The 19,302-nt window shown below is 37.8% G+C and overlaps 2 protein-coding genes across 2 annotated transcripts; one reads left to right on the forward strand and one right to left on the reverse strand.

The window, feature by feature from the left end:
• The first annotated feature begins 947 nt into the window (after positions 1-947).
• Positions 948-5,606, forward strand: cldn11b (claudin 11b). Its single transcript, XM_079806957.1, has 3 exons — positions 948-1,352; positions 1,547-1,711; positions 4,522-5,606. Exons 1-3 carry the CDS (start codon positions 1,127-1,129, stop codon positions 4,779-4,781), a joined length of 651 nt encoding a protein of 216 aa, XP_079663083.1. The 5' UTR covers positions 948-1,126; the 3' UTR covers positions 4,782-5,606.
• A 2,803-nt stretch (positions 5,607-8,409) lies between these two features.
• On the reverse strand, positions 8,410-16,383 carry slc7a14b (solute carrier family 7 member 14b). Its single transcript, XM_079805846.1, has 7 exons — positions 15,965-16,383; positions 13,606-13,842; positions 13,282-13,499; positions 13,016-13,162; positions 10,886-11,094; positions 9,567-10,417; positions 8,410-9,248 (listed from the first exon to the last, which is right to left on the reverse strand). Exons 1-7 carry the CDS (start codon positions 16,260-16,262, stop codon positions 8,932-8,934), a joined length of 2,277 nt encoding a protein of 758 aa, XP_079661972.1. The 5' UTR covers positions 16,263-16,383; the 3' UTR covers positions 8,410-8,931.
• Positions 16,384-19,302: the final 2,919 nt, after the last annotated feature.

Genomic DNA, 19,302 nt, shown 5'->3' on the forward strand with positions numbered 1-19,302 from the left:
CCTGCGGCGGTGGGCAGGGGTCAGCATGGGCACCCTGACTGGTCTGCGGCTATGCAGCCCCATACGCAACAAACTGCGATGCACTTTGTATTCTGACACCTTTCTCTCAGAACCAGCATTAACTTCTTGAGCAATTTGAGATACAGTAGCTCGTCTGTTTGATCAGACCACACGGGCCAGCCTTCACTCCCCACGTGAATCAACAATTCTTGGCCGCCCATGACCCTGTCGCCGGTTCACCACTGTTTCCTCCTTGAACCACTTTTGATAGATACTGACCACTGCAGACCGGGAACACCCCACAAGAGCTGCAGTTTTGGAGATGCTCTGACCCAGTCATCTAGCCATCACAATTTGGCCCTTGTCAAACTCGCTCAAATCCTTACGCTTGCCCATTTTTCCTGCTTCTAATGTTCTCTTGCTGACCATATATCCCACCCACTAATAGATGCCGTGATGAAGAGATAATCAATGTTATTCTCTTCACCCGTCATAATGTTATGCCTGATTGGTCAATGATGTATGTACATGATATTGTTGATCAAATATTCTGGCTGTATGTTTTCTCTGATTTGGTACAGTTTCACTGAGCTTGGCATGAGATAGAACGCACAGATTTGTTCATGATGTCAAAAAATTGTGTTGGACAGCATAACCCACTAGATGGCATTCACACACAAAATGGTAATTTCATACTTTATTAGAAAGTATTTTAAAATAGTTATGGTTCTGTTGTATTTTGTAAAATAATACCATGATTTTTGTTGTTGTTTGGTAATAGGCTGAATTACTATAACACTGCAGAGAAAATATGAGCAGAGACATATTAATGCTGTAATAAATCAAAGGGTGTTATTCTCAATTCTCCCAAGTTTTGAGGGATTGCCATTGTGACGTCTCAGCCAGGGCTTTCTTCTGATTGGCTGAAAGTTCTGTTGGGCACGTCCACTATAAAAAGTAAATTTACCAAATGGGTTGTTTTACATTCCATACTCAAACTCTTATTCTAATCTTCTCCAGAATGCGTTTTATATAGGATTCGTGAACTTTAAATAGCTATTAATGTTTTTGGCTTGAAGAGCATATTTCAGTAAACATTTTCTTGCACATTTTACATTCAGTCAGAATGTCTAATAGCTGTCGCCTGCTCTGTGGGTTTTTAATGAGCTGTATCGGCTGGACTGGTATTATAATAGCGACTTCAACAAACGACTGGGTGGTGACCTGTAAGTACGGCATGCACACCTGCAGGAAGATGGATGAGCTGGAGACCAAGGGCTTGTGGACAGAGTGCGTCATCTCTACTGCTCTCTATCACTGCATCTCACTCAACCAAATCCTCGAAATACCAGGTGAGAGAGATTTTTTTTTTTAATAGTTTGTTTGTATGCATTCATTTTCATGCATGGATTAAAAAAATTCACCATTTAGTTTAGTTTTTCTTATTTGTTTTCCCAGAATATTATGTGAGGCATTTAAAAGTTATGTCGCATGAATTTTTGAAACATAATGTAAAGGATCGGATATGATATTTTGATACATCCAGCTTACATCCAGACGTCTCGCGCTCTGATGGTCTCCGCCTCTCTGCTCGGCCTGCCCGCTCTGGCGCTCGTGCTGTTGGCGATGCCCTGCGTCAAACTGAGCCAAGAGACCGACGACACCAAACACAGACGCGCAGTCCTAGGAGGACTACTTATAATGTTCATATGTGAGTTATCTATCTGTCTGTCTGTATAAACGACTATTGGGATTTCAATGGCCATTTCTTAAAGGGATAATTCACCCAAAAATGAAAATTCTATCATCATTTAGCCTACTCACCCTCGAGTTGTTCCAAACCTGTATCTATTTCGTTGTTCTGCTGAACACAAAGGAAAATATTAGTCAATGGCTGCCGAGATCTGCTTGGTTACGAAAATTCTTCCAAATATCTTCCCTTTGTGTTCAGCAGAAGACATAAATTCATACAGGTTTGGAACAACTTGAGAGTGAGTAAATAATCATGATGACAGAATTTTCATTTTTGGGTGAAAAATGGGTTTTTGGTTCATTTTTATTTATTTTTTTTTACAATCGCTAGGACCCATTTCTCAATACCTAGGTCACTTTTTCAAAACTCTTCACACAGTGATCACAACATCAGCCTATGTGAGAGAAACTGTGCATCATTTATTATTGATTTGGCACAAAATGGATTCAATGACAACATCTTTCAAATTACATGAATTGTTTTCTCACTTAGGCACGAACTCCACGAAAACTTTATGTACCACAGCCTACAGGCCAATTTGCACGGTTACATACTCTTTTCAAAACTGCTAAACTTAAGTGTGAAAATCAATAAGACTTTTAATACCATATTATTATATATTCTGAATCTAAAAGATCTAAGAAACTAGATGTAACTGAACACCTACACATTGCCGTCCATTCAAAAGAGGTAAACTTAGGAATAATTTTGTACTGTAATGTAAACATTGACTATGTTACATAAACCACAGTGAATTATAAGCAGTAGAGAGTGTCATTCTGGTTTTGTAAAGACATTTTTTACAAAAGAAAATCATTGATATAATCATTGAAATCTTTGTATAATGCTACCTGATGTTAGTGTTTTTTAGGTCTGCGTTTTATGACTGACAAAGTGTGTTTGTTGGTTGAAAAGCTTTGCTAGTGTTATGGAAGAAAGAGTTGATTTGAGAAAAGAATGGAGTTTTGGTAGTTTTAGTGCATTTTGAATGTGAAATGAACTGTTGTGCCAAGGTGGAAGTATGTTAGAAGAACTAAAGTTTTGAAAAAAAAAGACCTACGTATTGAGAAATGGGTCCTAGCGATTGTAAAAAAAAAAAAAAAAAAACTGTTTTGCTTTCTTCTTTGAGTTCTAGAACTCAAAAATAATGAATAATGTGCTAGTCGCTCTTTTCAATGCATGAATGGGGGCTGATGCTTTCAAGATTGAAAAGGAAACAAAACCAGCATAAAATTTGAAATATGAAATATCATAAAATTAGTAGCTCACACTGTTTGTGTGCTGTACTCCAAGTCTTCTCAAGTCATAGGATAACCTTTTTATATGGTCATTATATCCCACCTCCCGAATCATTGATTCAGTGAATGAACATGAGAACTGGATTAGTGAACAAATTTTGCTAAATCGTACGTATTTGACTAGTAGCCTATGAATTCTTACGAATTACCTACCTCATACCCCGCCCCTAAACCTACCCGTCACTGGGGTTTAGACAAAGCGTACTGAACTAAAAACGACTTATATAGTGATGACCGATTTCAAAACAATGCATCTTGAAGCTTCGAAGCGTTATGAATCAGTGAGTTGATTCAGCGGTTTGGATCGCCATAGTCACGTGATTTCAGCAGTTTGGCGGTTTGACATGCGATCCGAATCATGATTTGACTCGCTGATTCATAACGCTTCAAAGCTTCATGATGCCTTGTTTTGAAATCGGTCATCACTATATAAGTCGTTATTTAGGGGTTTTTTTTGCGCACAAAAACTATTCTGATTGACAATGCAAGAGTCCAGCACTCTGTAAAGTCTCCACCAGCACATCCCAAAGACTTAAAATGAATTTAAGGGGCCAATTCATGTGTGAAAATAATTATTCATGCTCCCTCCCAAACCATTCTTTCACAGTATGAGCCTGATGAATCTTGACATTGTCATTCTGGAATATGGCCATGGTGTGTCCTCCTACATGGTTGTTTAAGAAATGAAAAGCTTCAAACACCATCAATTAGGGTTAAAAGAACTGTTGCCAAACATATAACATGCTAGAAACATAATAATCACTGCAATAATGATCCAATCATAGACTTTTAAGCATTAAATCCAAACAGTAACTTTTTTTTTGGCCAGGCAGTGTATGTGGATTCAACATTTTAAAGTAATATTTACCATCAGTAACACTAAGCCTACACTCTTAAAACTGAAGATTGCTTTCATAAAGAATCTTTAACATCCATGGAACCACAAAAGGTTATTTATAGTGAAAACTTTTGGGAACCCAAAATTGGGTTTGTAGGAACCCAAAATTGTTCTTTGTTTCCCTGCAAAAACAAACCTGGAACCTTGTCTAAAGTGCTACACTTATTCAACCCCATCATTGTAAGTTTTAGTTTTTACCAAAATGTGTTTAACCCATAGCAATTGTGTACCATTCCTAGTACAGTCATCGGGACCCATTCAAATGATACCATTTCCTGTAAACAACCCACTATAGTGTGTTACTCCAGAATTGATTCGCTCATATCCTCCCTGAAATCATGCTTTCAACATACAGGGTTGAAAATGTCCTTGACTGAAGTAACTGTATAACATCCAGATTTCCTACATCCTGTTAGAGTGGGAAGAGCCAGTCATGGTCAGCTGTCTGACCCATTGATACAGGTGTTTTGGGGTGGTTTGCAGTTCTGCAAACACTGATAAAACTTCTAATCTTATGCTTGTAAGTCAGTCTGTAATTCTCCATGATTATGGTGCCCTTCCTTTTGTTTCAGCTCTGTGTGGGATGGTGTCGACGGTGTGGTTCCCTATTGGAGTGCTTCATGAGGACGGCCTGATGTCGTTTGGATTCTCCTTGTATGCTGGCTGGGTCGGTTCAGCCCTCTGTTTTTTTGGCAGCTCGATGATGGTTTGCTGCTCAAGGGGCGACAGCCCAACTCAGAATCCTGAAAACCACTACTACTACTCAAAACACAGTGGAGTTACCAACTCTGGCCCTCCTATAAGCAGTCATGCCAAGAGCGCACATGTGTGAGAGCGAAGACACACTGGATAAGACGAGCTTACCTCAAAATTTGGACACACACATGCATGCAAGCTCACACACTTCAATGAAATATGTGAAGAATTTGTTTTCTACTGCCATGGTTTGACTGCAAACATGTGATTTGGAGGGAACAGAGAATTCGGTGGAAACTTGTGCTCGCGGACGTTTGAACATTAAAGGCTTTGTTTGAACAGACGTTGAAATGAATCCAAAGGGAAACTTCTCTCAGTTCTTCCCTAGGCATGTTGTTTCATAGATGATTGTGTGAGTCAAACTATTCACACAGTATTCATTTTGCTCCTGTATTTTATTTTCCAGTGACATTATTTGAACACGTTCTTTACTTAACAAGTTGTGCCTAAGCTTATTAGTTCATGCCAACATTTACGACAGCATGTACACCCGGACAGACAGATAGACAGGAAACATGTGTGTTAAAAGGACCAGATGTTTTCCTGGAGAGCGTCTCACAGCATCCTGCACACAACCTCCTAGGAAATCAGCTTATGAAATTTGAGAAAAAATATCTGTAACAGGAAACCGCGTCATTTTTTCGGCCCTAAAATGGTCGTGATTGATTTACTGTGGTAAGGTATTATTTTATATGTTCTTTGGCAGTTTGAGGACATAATACTTCACATAATGTCTACTATGTTATGCATGTTGAGTGAAAACATGAACCCACAAAATATTCTTTTTAAAATGCAAATTATTATTGTTATGGCTTGATGATGACAAAAAAGACTCCATTTGTGCTTGTAAAATATATTAATTTTTAATATTTCATTTGAAATATATTTGTATATTCTTCTCAAACATATAACTCTTGATTTCTGTGTATTTACATGTGTTCTGAATCAGAATGATTTTACGCACATAGCTGTAGGGAAGAAATGTAAATATCCTTGTGCAAACCTAAACAAGGGTGAAACCACAAAAGTGAGACATTTCTACAAACCAACATAGAAAGAATTTGATATCGATGTCGCAAAATATTTTGAGAACTATTAAGCTTTCACAGGGAGCCAATCATAATATTTCCCCTTGAAATTCAAGGGAGTGCTTGGGATTTTAGATCAAACACAGCTGTGAAGATGATGTAAGGTGAAAAGTCCACTCAATGCATCTTTAGGGGGGTTCTGCTCATGTAGTAACAACTTGCATTGGATTTTGCTTTATATGGAGGCATCGTGAGGGTTTTTTTTATATGGAGAGCATTGGTTTTAGGATCAAAGTAATATCTCAGAGTAAAAGAATACTGTGCAAATTTAAATCCAACACTGAAACAGCAGCTCACTTCAGAAAGATATTATATTTGATTTTAGAAGAATACTATTAAGAAGGTATGGAAGCTTGTTTCCGCCTCAGAATAAAAAATTAAAAAGGTAATTGTGATTTTTCTGATCTCAGAATTGCATGATATAAAGTCGGAATTGTGAGTTATAAAGTCTGAATAGTCACAATTGCGTTTTTCTCTAAAAAATCTGACTTTATATCACGCAATTCTGACTTTATAACACACGATTCTGACTTTATAGCATGCAATTGGGACTTTATATCGCGTAATTCAGACTTTATAACTCACGATTCTGACTTTATATCACGCAATTCTGACTTTATAACTCACGATTTTGACTTTATAACTCACAATTCTGACTTTATATCACGCAATTCTGACTTTAACACGCGATTGCGACTTTATATCACGCAATTCTGACTTTATAACTCACGATTCTGACTTTATATCACGTAATTCTGACTTTATATCACGCAATTCTGACTTTAACACGCGATTGCGACTTTATATCACGCAATTCTGACTTTATAACTCCCGATTCTGACTTTATAACTCACGATTCCAACTTTATATCACGCAATTCTGACTTTAACACGCGATTGCAACTTTATATCACGCAATTCTGACTTTATAACTCACGATTCTGACTTTATATCACGCAATTCTGACTTTATAACTCACGATTCTGACTTTATATCATGCAATTCTGACTTTATAACTCCCGATTCTGACTTTATAGCTCACGATTCTGACTTTATAACTCACGATTCTGACTTTATAACGCACGATTCAGACTTTATAACTCACGATTCTGACTTTATACTTTATAAAACGCGATTGCGACTATATCACTCAATTCTGACTTTATAACTCATGATTCCGACTTTATATCACGCAATTCTGACTTTATAACTTACGATTCTGACTTTATATCACGCAATTCTGACTTTATAACTCACGATTCTGACTTTATATCACTCAATTCTGACTTTATAACTCACATTTCTGACTTTATTAGGCACGATTCTGACTTTATAACTCACGATTCTGACTTTATACTTTATAACACGCGATTGCGACTATATCACGCAATTCTGACTTTATAACTCACGATTCTGACTTTATACTTTATAACACGCGATTGCGACTTTATATCACGCATTTCTGACTTTATAACGTGCAATTGCAACTTTATATCTTGTAAAAAAGCTTTCCGTACCTCAAACAGTATAGAGCGTGGTGCAAGCAACGCCAAAGTCATGGGTTCGATTCCCAGGGAAAGCAAGAACTGACCAAATGTAAAATGTGTATCGTGAATGCAATGTAAGTCGCTTTGGATAAAAGCGTCTGCCAAATGCGTAAATGTAAATGTAATTCAGACTTTATAACGCAACTGCGAGTTATAAAGTCAGAATAATGAGATATAAATTCTCAATACTATCAGTCTTTTTTCCTTTAGAATTGGACTTTACAACTCAAAGTCAATTGCGAGTTTATATCTCACAATTCTGATTTTATAATTTGCAATTGCGACTAACCTATATTACGCAATTCTGAGAAAAAATGTAAAGTCAATGCGCAATTGTGAGATAAAAAGTCGTAATTATAGTTTTATTCTGTAGCTGAAAAAAAAGCTTCCATAAGAAGGGGTTATTTAAAGGCACTTATTAAGCCTCAATAAAAAAACTGGTCTAAACATCCCTTTAGATAAGTCACTTATCTATCACAAGGTGCAAATGCATTTAAAAACCTGTTTAAGAACAAATATTTTTTCACAAAGAAATACACTCTAAAATGCTTTAATAACTAGTGAGACATGATCAACAACACTATCAAACCTAGGAAATCCATCAGTGACTGATTTTGTAAAGTAGAACGTGTTCCTGGATTAACATTTTTGTTGAGACTAGTAGGTATAGTACTAACCCTAACCATTAACTACCCAACTAGTTTCATGAGTTCTTAACTAAAAGTTTTTACACCATTTTTTGTCTAGCCATAGTTTGTGTCTTTTGACTAAAATCTTTTTTTACGTTGTCACTTACTCATTTACATAATTTTAGTTAAAGTTGGCATGAAATGAAAATTCAAATCTGTTTTCTAAATGCATGTTAATGATCTTATTGTGAACAATTCAATTCAACAATTTAAAATGTCATAACTCGAATTTACGTATAAAGGACTTCTCCAAACATTTCGTCCGCTTAAACTCCACCCCTTTCTTACAATCGAATGCTAGCTCATATTCAGATCGGCTTGAGTCCAATCAACAAACAATGGATAGAATCAAGTCCCCACCAATAATTTTTTGTTATTTTTCGATAATCCATTCACTCGGATGTGTCACAATATGGAAAAAATATATATCTTTCGCTACTTACAATTCATTGCGACTTTCAAATTAACCCTACTTTAAAATGGCTAATAATTTTAGTCAACAAAAATAACATTTTAGTTGACTAAACCCTTTGGTTTACTTAATCATTGTCCATGTTTTAGTACATCACTTAGTTCAGGTTCACTTTTGCATTCACAATTTGTAGTTTGTAATATATTTATATTATTCTCATACTTATATCCTACATTATTCTATGCATAGGATAATTTTTTCTTTTAGAATCCTTGCCGTGGTGTTACTCTTCTCTCTATATTTTTGTCAACAGTATGTTTTAATTAATGGCCATGCATATTTTCATTTCGGCTTTGTTACTGTTGCGGTAAATTAATTTAAAAAACTCTTTTTTGTCAGTGATTTCATTGATCCAGGAACATCTTCTATTTGGAAAAATCATGGTCACCCAAATCCAACCTCTACTTCGACAACAGTTTAGTCTATAGTACTCACTCCGGTGAATACTCTTCATTGACCAGCTCCTCAAAGCCTTTATTGGTCCTGCCTTTACTTCTGTAATTGTGACTGTCGGATGGTCTCTGTTCCTCATACTGCTGCTGGTACTGATAGCCACGCTCCTCAGCCGCCCAGCCCTGGTACTGTCCATCCTCTTCTTCCTCCTGAGGAGGGAGGTCTTCATCAACATTGAAGCTGTCGTCGACCTCCGTGTCATACCTCTGGTAAGAGCTGGCGTGAGCTGCTTCCTCTCTAGCGCTGAGCTCCAGGGAGCTGTTCCACATCCCATAGCTAAAATAGATCAGCACACCTGTAGGGTGAAGAGATGGGGTCAGGTAAGGCCCATTCACATCATACCTAGAATAATACATTTCAATAAATGTTTAGATTATATGAGAATAGGGAAATCCACAACATAGCACCGAAGAGCGATATTGTTGGAATCACTTTTCTTCCAGATGGTGAACAATAAAACAGCCAATCAGAATTCATTCGACTTTAAAGAACTAAAGCACGTAAAGCGGCAGATGAGACTTTTAACGTGCACTTATAATAAACAGAATATTATCATACATTGGCAGATGATTGTGAATATATGGAGCATATATAAAGAGAAGACCTTGCCTACCTAGTAAGCACCACACCACAAAGCGCACCCAGGTGATGCTGGATAGTTTGAGCATGAGGTAAATGTTCACCAGCATGGCAGCTGTGGGCACAAAGGGCACACAGGGCGCCATGTAAGGCAGCTTTTTAGGGTTCTCAGGTTGCCGAAGAATAATAACAAACAAAGTAACCATGAGGACAGCTATTGTCGTTATAAAAGGCAATATTGCCCAGCGGGCTCCTCCTGAAACCCGGTCGAAGCCGTAGATGACGAGCATCCATAGAAAGAAGGTCAAGATGAAGAAAAGGAGGACGCAGGAAGTAACAGTACGTCCTGTTGCAGGAGTGGGCCTATCACCCACATTCGGCAGGCCCAAACGCATCCGCATAGTGTAATACTGAGACCCCAATATGCGTTTCAGGAGACTGTTGGAGTCGTCCGCCTCAATCCCATTCTCTCCAACGCCGAAGCCAGAACTGTCCGACTGGTAGCCCCCAGAATCCGACTTTTCAATCAGCGTTTCGTCATCCCCTTTGGAGGGAAGGTTCTTGGCCCCACAGGGGTTGTCGGCATACCCTTCTCCACAAGGTGAATTCATGTCTTTCTCACTAGCCGCCATTATTTCCTCTTTCCTCTTCCGTTCCTCCTCTTCCTCCTCAGTGAGGAAACTGGTGAAGCCGTCTCTATCAGGCTGATATCGCAGAAGAAGCACACACACCGACACCAGCGTGTAGGCCAGCAGCGTGCCAATGGACATCATCTCGATCAGGTCTCTCAGACTCACCAGGAGAGCCAAAAGAGCAGCCAGAGACCCCGATACAACACAGGCCACCACGGGGGTCTCTGTGTGGGGACTCACAAAGGACAGGAACCTGGCATACACACAAGCAAACTTGGGTTGTAATTTCTGTAAATAAGCATATGAGCATAACAAGAAGAAAAGAGGTTTGTCTTTAAATGTTTATAAGTTATTGATAAAAATTATTCCCCTAAGAAGAAAATAAATTTTTACTTCTAGAACCCAACTGTTGCACTCTATTGATAAAGTTATTGCATCATTTTAGCTGCTGTTAGAAGCTCCATTTCTCATAGGAACCTGAGATTCGCACTCTTAGGACTGCATATGTGCAATTGGCTGAACCAGCATGAAATTATATTTACAAACATTTAATGTTATTGGCGCATAAGAACATTTTTGGGAAAATCTTGTCAGATTTTGTTGCTGATTTGATTTGAATGTTATTTAAATTCAAATAGATAGGAGTTTGTCTTGGATGCCCGGAGGCATTGCAAATATGGCTGCCGAGTGAACTAACTTCCCTTGAAAGGGACTCATGTACCTGAAGAGCAGACCATCTCCCGCCATGGCATAGATGACTCTGGGCATCGGGAACAGAGATCCCAGCAGGCTGACAGTGAGTCCTGCGACAGCACCCACGGCTACAATATACTTCCCTGCCACGAAGCCATGAATGGCAAACATTTCCATGAGCGGGGCATCTCCATCAATCAGGTTAAATGGCACCAACAATGTCAGAATCACACTCACCTAAGAAATATAAACAGGTGAAGTGTTTATTATTTGGCAGTTTGTCAAATAAATGTGCAAATCATTGCATGAAATGTCCTCCAGAAAACGCTTGCAGATCTCATTTATAGGTGTGGCTGTGGATGGATGTTGTAGAATGAATCATCCAATTCCATTGTAAAGTAAGAGAGCACATGTGACACATGTAATTTGTCTCAGGAGGGCAAAAGAAAAATCGCTTCCAGAATTTAGATTAATATTTGAAAAAGGTCTTTAGTTTTAGGGATCAGGATTGGACCTCTGAAGTGAGAAAACTTACATCAAAGACCAGCTCTGAAATGCTTGAACGATTCATTGAACTGTGTGAATGTTCAATGTAAACTGGAATATTGTGGATCTATCTATCTATCTATCTATCTATCTATCTATCTATCTATCTATCTATCTATCTATCTATCTATCTATCTATCTATCTATCTATCTATCTATCTATCTATCTATCTATCTATCTATCTATCTATCTATCTATCTATCTATCTATCTATCTATCTATCCCTATCTATCTATCTATCTATCTATCTATCTATCTATCTATCTATCTATCTATCTATCTATCTATCTGTCTGTCTATCTATCTATCTATCTGTCTGTCTGTCTGTCTGTCTGTCTGTCTGTCTGTCTGTCTGTCTGTCTGTCTGTCTGTCTGTCTATCTAACTGTCTATCTGACTGTCTGTCTATCTATCTATCTATCTATCTATCTATCTATCTATCTATCTATCTATCTATCTATCTATCTATCTATCTATCTATCTATCTATCTATCTATCTATCTATCTATCTATCTATCTATCTATCTATCTATCTATCTATCTATCTATCTATCTATCTATCTATCTATCTATCTATCTATCTATCTATCTATCTATCTATCTATCTATTTATCTATCAGTCTGTCTGTCTGTCTGTCTGTCTGTCTGTCTGTCATCTGTCTGTCTGTCTGTCTGTCTGTCTGTCTATCTAACTGTCTATCTAACTGTCTGTCTGGCTGTCTATCTGACTGTCTGTATATCTATCTATCTATCTATCTATCTATCTATCTATCTATCTATCTATCTATCTATCTATCTATCTATCTATCTATCTATCTATCTATCTATCTATCTATCTATCTATCTATCTATCTATCTATCTATCTATCTATCTATCTATCTATCTATCTATCTATCTATCAGTCTGTCTGTCTATCTAACTGTCTGTCTATCTATCTATCTATCTATCTATCTATCTATCTATCTATCTATCTATCTATCTATCTATCTATCTATCTATCTATCTATCTATCTATCTATCTATCTATCTATCTATCTATCTATCTATCTATCTATCTATCTATCTATCTATCTATCTATCTATCATCTATCTGTCTGTCTGTGTATCTAACTGTCTGTCTGTGTATCTAACTGTCTGTCTGTCTATCATCTGTCTGTCTGTCTGTCTGTCTGTCTGTCTGTCTGTCTGTCTGTCTGTCTGTCTGTCTGTCTGTCTGTCTGTCTGTCTGTCTATCTATCTATCTATCTATCTATCTATCTATCTATCTATCTATCTATCTATCTATCTATCTATCTATCTATCTATCTATCTATCTATCTATCTATCTATCTATCTATCTATCTATCTATCTATCTATCTATCTATCTATCTATCTATCTATCTATCTATCTATCTATCTGAGAATACTGCCTGAGAAGCCCCAACCAGCAAGATAATTGTGACAGTTATGTAAAGGAACTCCATAATCATGATTGATCTCACAAGTCTTTAGAGAGCAGAACAGTAACGTATGTGTCGTATTTGGTAAACGTTTTAAAAATGATTGTGTTAAACATAATGAATTAAGTTCACAGTTAAGAACTGGGGTATGAGAGGAGTCACTGTACTCACAGAGACGTACGCCGTGAGACATGTGATGAGAGAGGCTGTTATGGCATATGGAATGGAAGTGTCTGGGCTCTTGGCCTCTTCTCCTGTGGTGGCGATAATATCAAAGCCAATGAAGGCGTAGAAACAGGTTGCAGCTCCTTGCATGACCTATAAAGAGCATATAATATTTATTGATCTCTATAGAAGGTCATTTTGCTAATCATCACATTCAATAAAGACAAATAGAGTAATGCATTTTCTCCCCTACAGTTACGTAACATTCTTACCCCTGACCAGCCATAGGGCAGAAACCTCCCATCCTCCCAGTTGGCTCCAGAAAGGAAAAACAGTCCGGCAATCACCATGAAGACCCACACGATCAAGTTAATAACATTCAGCACATTATTGAAGCTCACAGAGTTTTTCACCCCTAAACCCACAATCACCGTCACCAACATAGCGATCAGCAGAGCCAGCATGTCTGGATAAGATTCTTCTCCTTTACCTGATATGAGATGCATGGACAAACAAGTGAGCTGTGTGATGAACATCGAGACCCCATAAACCACACAAGCAATTTGTGAAGCATCATTACAATGAAAGACACTCACCCAGGCCCTTCATTGTTCCAAGATGGTTGATCATGAAGCGGCTGATGGTGTGATTAGCTAAAGAATCAAACATGCTGCTCAGTGCACTGGCCCCCGCCGCTGTACCAATCAGATACTCCAAGATGAGATTCCAGCCAATGAAAAAGGCCACAAATTCTCCCACTGTGACATAACTGTAGGTGTAGGCAGAGCCTGTTGTCTTAGGCACTCTCACTCCAAACTCAGCATAGCAGACCCCTGTGTGAAAAGTCCTGAGATTAGCTGTTTGACAAGTACATTATAGAGCAATACTTTTAAAGTCATTTTGAATATTTTTAGACATGACTTTGGTCTCAGCATATGTGTTTTCATTATATCATTATTATGGAAACATAATATATAGTAAACATTTACCATGTTTTATATTTTATTGGCAGTGTAAAATTATTTATATTTATAATTTACACTGATCAGGCATAACATTATGAGTTATGCCTAATATTGTGTTGGTCCCCCTTTTGCTGCCAAAACAGCCCTGACCCGTCGAGGCATGGACTCCACTAGACCCATGAAAGTGTGCTGTGGTATGTGGCACCAAGATGTTAGCAGCAGATCCTTGAAGTCCTGTAAGTTGTGAGGTGGGGCCTCCATGGATCGGACTTGTTTGTTCAGCACATCCCACAGATGCTCGATTGGATTGAGATCTGGGGAATTTGGAGGCCAAGTCAAAACCTCAAACTCGTGATCCTCAAACCATTCCTGAACCATTTTTGTTTAGTGGCAGGGCGCATTATCCTGCTGAAAGAGGTCACAGCCAGCAGGGAATACCATTTCCATGAAAGGGTGTACATGGTCTGCAACAATGCTTAGGTAGGTGGTACGTGTCAAAGTAACATCCACATGGATGGGAGGACTCAAGTTTTCCCAGCAGAACATTGCCCAAAGCATCACACTGCCTCCGCCGGCTTGACTTCTTCCCATAGTGCATCCTGGTGTAATGTGTTTCCCAGGTAAGCAATGCACACACACACGGCCATCCACGTGATGTAAAAGAAAATGTGATTCATCAGACCAGGCCACCTTCTTCCATTGCTCCGTGGTCCAGTTCTGATGCTCACACTATTGGCGTTTTGGCGGTGGACAGGGGTCAGCATGGACACACTGACTGGACTGCAGCCCCATACGCAACAATCTGTGATGCACTGTGTATTCTGACACCTTTCTATCAGAACTAGCATTAACTTCTTGAGCAATTTGAGCAACAGTAGCTCTTCTGTTTGATTGGACCAGCCTTCACTCTCCATGTGCCTTGAGCCTAACCCTAACCCTGACCCTGTCGCCGATTCACCACTGTTTCCACCACTGGACCACTTTGGTAGATACTGACCACTGCAGACCGGGAACACACAAGAGCTGCAGTTTTGGAGATGCTCTGACCCAGTCGTCTAGCCATCACAATTTTGCCACAACTTTGAGGACAAAATGTTCACTTGCTGCCTAATATATCCCACCATTAACAGGTGTCGTGATGAAGAGATAATCAGTGTTATTCACTTCACCTGTCAGTGGTCATAATGTTATGCCTGATCAGTGTATGTAGAAATGATTATTGTTATTATTAATAAAGAATAATTATTACAAATCTTCACTTTTTAAGATTTACGAAATGTAGTTAATAGTAAAATTCCATCTAATTAAATTGAATAATCCTTATGTAATTTAATTGAATAATTTAACAATCAATTATTCAATTAAATTACGTAAGGATTATTTAATTCAGTTTGATGGAATTTTACTATTAATTAAATTGCGTAAATCTTTTTTTTTTTGCGTAAATAACTTTTTTTGGTGTTGGAGACAAGGTGAAAACTTGATTGTTTGGTGTTTTAAATCCAGTAAATGCGACAGAAATTCAGCATTGTATTATTTTTATAATCATTTTATTTTATTACTCCATTTCAGTTCAATCAGATGGATAGCCTGGTTCTTGGACTGACAATCCTCAGTCTTGTAGAACTGGGTCTTGATGGGTCTGGGTGACTCCGTGATCAATTCTTTTTAAATAAAATACTTTGCCAAATCACAACTGCTAAAGGCTAGTTGAGAGACCCCATAAAGCATAGATTATTGCTGTGGGTTCATGAACTTTAGACTTAAATTGGAAGAATTTGATCTAAATAAAGCAATGAAAATCTCAGCACAGCTGCCCAAAATTACAGACATCGCTCCCTCCAGGGCACATATGAAGAAATGTAAAAAATGCAATTGTAAAGTCGACTAGAAAGATGAGAGGCCGGTTTATATTAAAGCACCAGCAGTGATTTTTTTGACGCTCTAAATGCAAAATGTTCATAAATTGTCAAAAGTCATTAAGTCTCACCTGACAGAATGGACGCCAAAGCTGCAAAGATGAAGGACAAGATCACTCCAGGTCCTGCCATTTCCTTAGCAACAAGCCCGGCAACCACATACATGCCAGTGCCCACACAGCTGCCCACCCCGAGTGACACCAGATCCACTGTAGTGAGCACACGGGCTAGTCTGGTGCCATGTAGGTCATCTGGGCCCTCCTGCATGGAGTCCACAGGTTTGGTGCGCAGGATTCGTGAGTAGAGTCCATACCAGGACGACTCCCACTCAATTCTCCTGGGGTCCAGTTTAGCAAAGACAGCACTCATCCTCCACAACAGGAAGACTCGGATGAAAGAAGGGTGAGCTTTGTCCTCTCTTGCGTGTCAGTGTCACCTCCCCAGTCCCTCGTTCCAGGTGTTTCCTTTAAACTTGTCTTGAATGACTGCCTTCTGCTGTATTCTTTGCTCCCTCCTCTCTCTCTCTCTCTCTCTCTCTCTCTCTCTCTCTCACAGTCTCAGAGAGGATCCATGAGCTGATCAATCAACATAGTGCTCTGTATTGAAGCAGCAATGACTTCCTACAAAAAAGGAAAGCATGCAAATCATATCATCCACAGATCATGAAACTAAAGAAAACACAGTGATATCATGTTGGGTTTAATACTGCAGAGAAACATGTCCCAATAGTCGAACAATAGAAAGTGTCCCTTCATTCATTTAGGTGAAATGTTGCTATGGTGGCACGACTCATTAAACTTGCAGATTAGCATATGGAGAGCATCAGATATCCAGTGGACATTGATATACTAATAGAGAGAACAATGTGAGCAGAATGTCACATTTCAGCCTGGAGAAACAGTGCAGAAGTCTGTAAATTAAAAAAAGAATTGGCGCTTTAGGATATAGACGTTGATATAACTGACAATTCACTGTTATTGGAACAGACAAGCATGAAAATAGTGTAAACTATTTTTTTAAATGTTGCCTGCTAGTATGAAGATGTCCTTGAAAAACACAAAATATAATAGCAGATATATCATTTTTACTAAATTAAATAATATACTTTTACTGCAATATGTGACCCTGGACCACAAAACCAGTAATGAGTCGCACGGGTATATTTGTGGCAATAGCCAACAATACATTGTATAGGTCAAATTAATCAATTATTTTTATTTTACGCCAAAATGTATGAATATATAAATGTAAAATTTTGCAAAATAAATGTATGCCTAATATCATTATGATATTAAGTAAAGATCATGTTCCATGAAGATATTTTGTAAATTTCCTACCGTAAATATATAAAAAATGTATTATTAGTAATATGCATTGCTAAAGACTTCATTTGGACAAATTTAAAGGCGATTTTCTCAATATTTCGATTTTTTTGCACCTTCAGGTTCCAGATTTTCAAATAGTTGTATCTCGGCCAAAAATTGTCATATCCTAACAAACCATACACCAGTTGAAAGCTTATTTATTCATTCATAGCTTTCAGATGATGTACACTCTAAAAAATGCTGGGTTAAAAACAACCCAAGTTGGGTTGAAAATGGACAAACCCAGCAATTGGGTTATTTTAACCCGGTGAATGGGTTGTTTTAACCCAGTGATTGGATTAAATGTTTGCTTAAACAACCCAATCGCTGGGTTAAAACAACCCAATCGCTGGGTTTGTCCATTTTCAACCCAACTTGGCATTTCCAGCATTTTTTTAGAGTGTATACATTTCAATTTTCAAAAATGTACCCTTATGACTGGTTTTGTGGTCGAGGGTGGTTTTGTGTGTGTGTGTGTGTGTGTGTGTGTGTGTAATAAAGAAATAGTATATGTAATATATAATATGTATTATATACTAGAACTATATAATAAGCATGATTTATATATATATATATATATATATATATATATATATATATATATATATATATATATATATATATATATATATATATATATATATATATATATATATATATATATATATATATATATATAAATAATGCAAAAAAATGAAACTATAATAATATCAAATATGTGTCAGAAAATAGAGTGAAAAGTATTGTTAAACAATATTTAAGATGAGTCTCAAATATCCCACTGCTTTGGAAATTCTTGTTCCCAATAACATATTTTAGAGATTAGCAATAACAATATAAAAATGTGGATTTACTTTAGAATTGTCATGACTTTTGAATGCATTTTCCACATTTCCAGGCTTGAAAACTACAGTTTTTCCTAGCATTTCCATTTCACCATACTACTTTCTGTTGTCTATCTGCATGAAGCCCATTATGAACTGTCATCTTTGATGTTAGTCTCACCATCTGCTTCTTTCCACCATGTACCTCAAGGCCTTCTTTTGTTTTCCCCTGCACAGATAGCATCACCACACAGTGCTATCTTGTTTCTTTCAATCTAATGCTGGCCTGCCGCTCACTGAGACAAGCTGCGGTTGCCATCACAGACCCAAGATCTGCTGGATCTGCCTGTTGGTAATTACAGTCCCATTGCTCTGTCAGCGCCTGCAGGCTCTGTTCATACATCCTGACAATATCTCAGCTGTTATCAAAACACACGGCTAACTGATGCACAGCTGACAGTGATTTACCACATGATGTCAGATATAAACGGAGGGAAGTTATATCTGTGGGGTTTGATATAGAATGAGAGACCAGACGTCAAACACTCTCAGGTGTCTCCGTAATAGTGCCATATTATAGATATTATAATATTGTGCTTTGAGTAACCCATTCATTTTCCTGTTTCTATATTAGCTGCTGGAATTGAGTAAATAACTGGAAACTGAATATAAGATATAAAATAGAATGTATACCTAATCAACATTTCTGAACACATACTACAATATTTTAAACATACAAGGCAATACATACCCAATATGTCCACAGTAAATACTCTTCACAGCTTACAGACAAATATAAAAGATAAAGGCTGGCTCTCATCTTCTCTGTGTAGAAATGATTCATGACGTCTTGAAAGGGATCTGTGATTACATTTGGACCTGACAAAAGAACTGATGTCATCAGACTACAGAGCAAAGGGTAGGAAATGGATGATGAGGAAGAGGTGAGATGAATGGCATTATACATAAGGAGAGAAGCCAGACATCAGTGCAGTCACAATTACACAAAGCTCCAGAAAAATACGGTTGCCTATTACAGAAACAATACTGTATACAACACGTCAGTGCCGTAAGATTACCGGCTGCTTTGGGCAACCATAATGATCTTAGGGAGATGACGCCATTATTCCATTGCTATCTATTCAGAATTCTTTTGCATTTCGACAAAAGAGAGACTGGAATGGAAAAGAACGTTTTTAAAAGTTTAACTACTTTTTACGT

This window comes from Gobio gobio (genome assembly GCF_949357685.1).
Source record: "Gobio gobio genome assembly, chromosome: 23".
Taxonomy (NCBI): Eukaryota; Metazoa; Chordata; class Actinopteri; order Cypriniformes; family Gobionidae; genus Gobio; species Gobio gobio.

Excerpts from the sequence above, each read along its gene's own strand:
- cldn11b (XM_079806957.1), top strand. The coding sequence starts at position 1,127 with ATGTCTAATAGCTGTCGCCTGCTCTGTGGGTTTTTAATGAGCTGTATC. Across the intron at positions 1,353-1,546 it reads CCAAATCCTCGAAATACCAG|CTTACATCCAGACGTCTCGC; the intron begins GTGAGAGAGATT and ends TGATACATCCAG. Across the intron at positions 1,712-4,521 it reads ACTACTTATAATGTTCATAT|CTCTGTGTGGGATGGTGTCG; the intron begins GTGAGTTATCTA and ends CTTTTGTTTCAG.
- slc7a14b (XM_079805846.1), bottom strand. The coding sequence starts at position 16,262 with ATGAGTGCTGTCTTTGCTAAACTGGACCCCAGGAGAATTGAGTGGGAG. Across the intron at positions 10,418-10,885 it reads GGAGATGGTCTGCTCTTCAG|GTTCCTGTCCTTTGTGAGTC; the intron begins GTACATGAGTCC and ends TGTGTATGCCAG. Across the intron at positions 9,249-9,566 it reads TGTGGTGTGGTGCTTACTAG|GTGTGCTGATCTATTTTAGC; the intron begins GTAGGCAAGGTC and ends TTCACCCTACAG.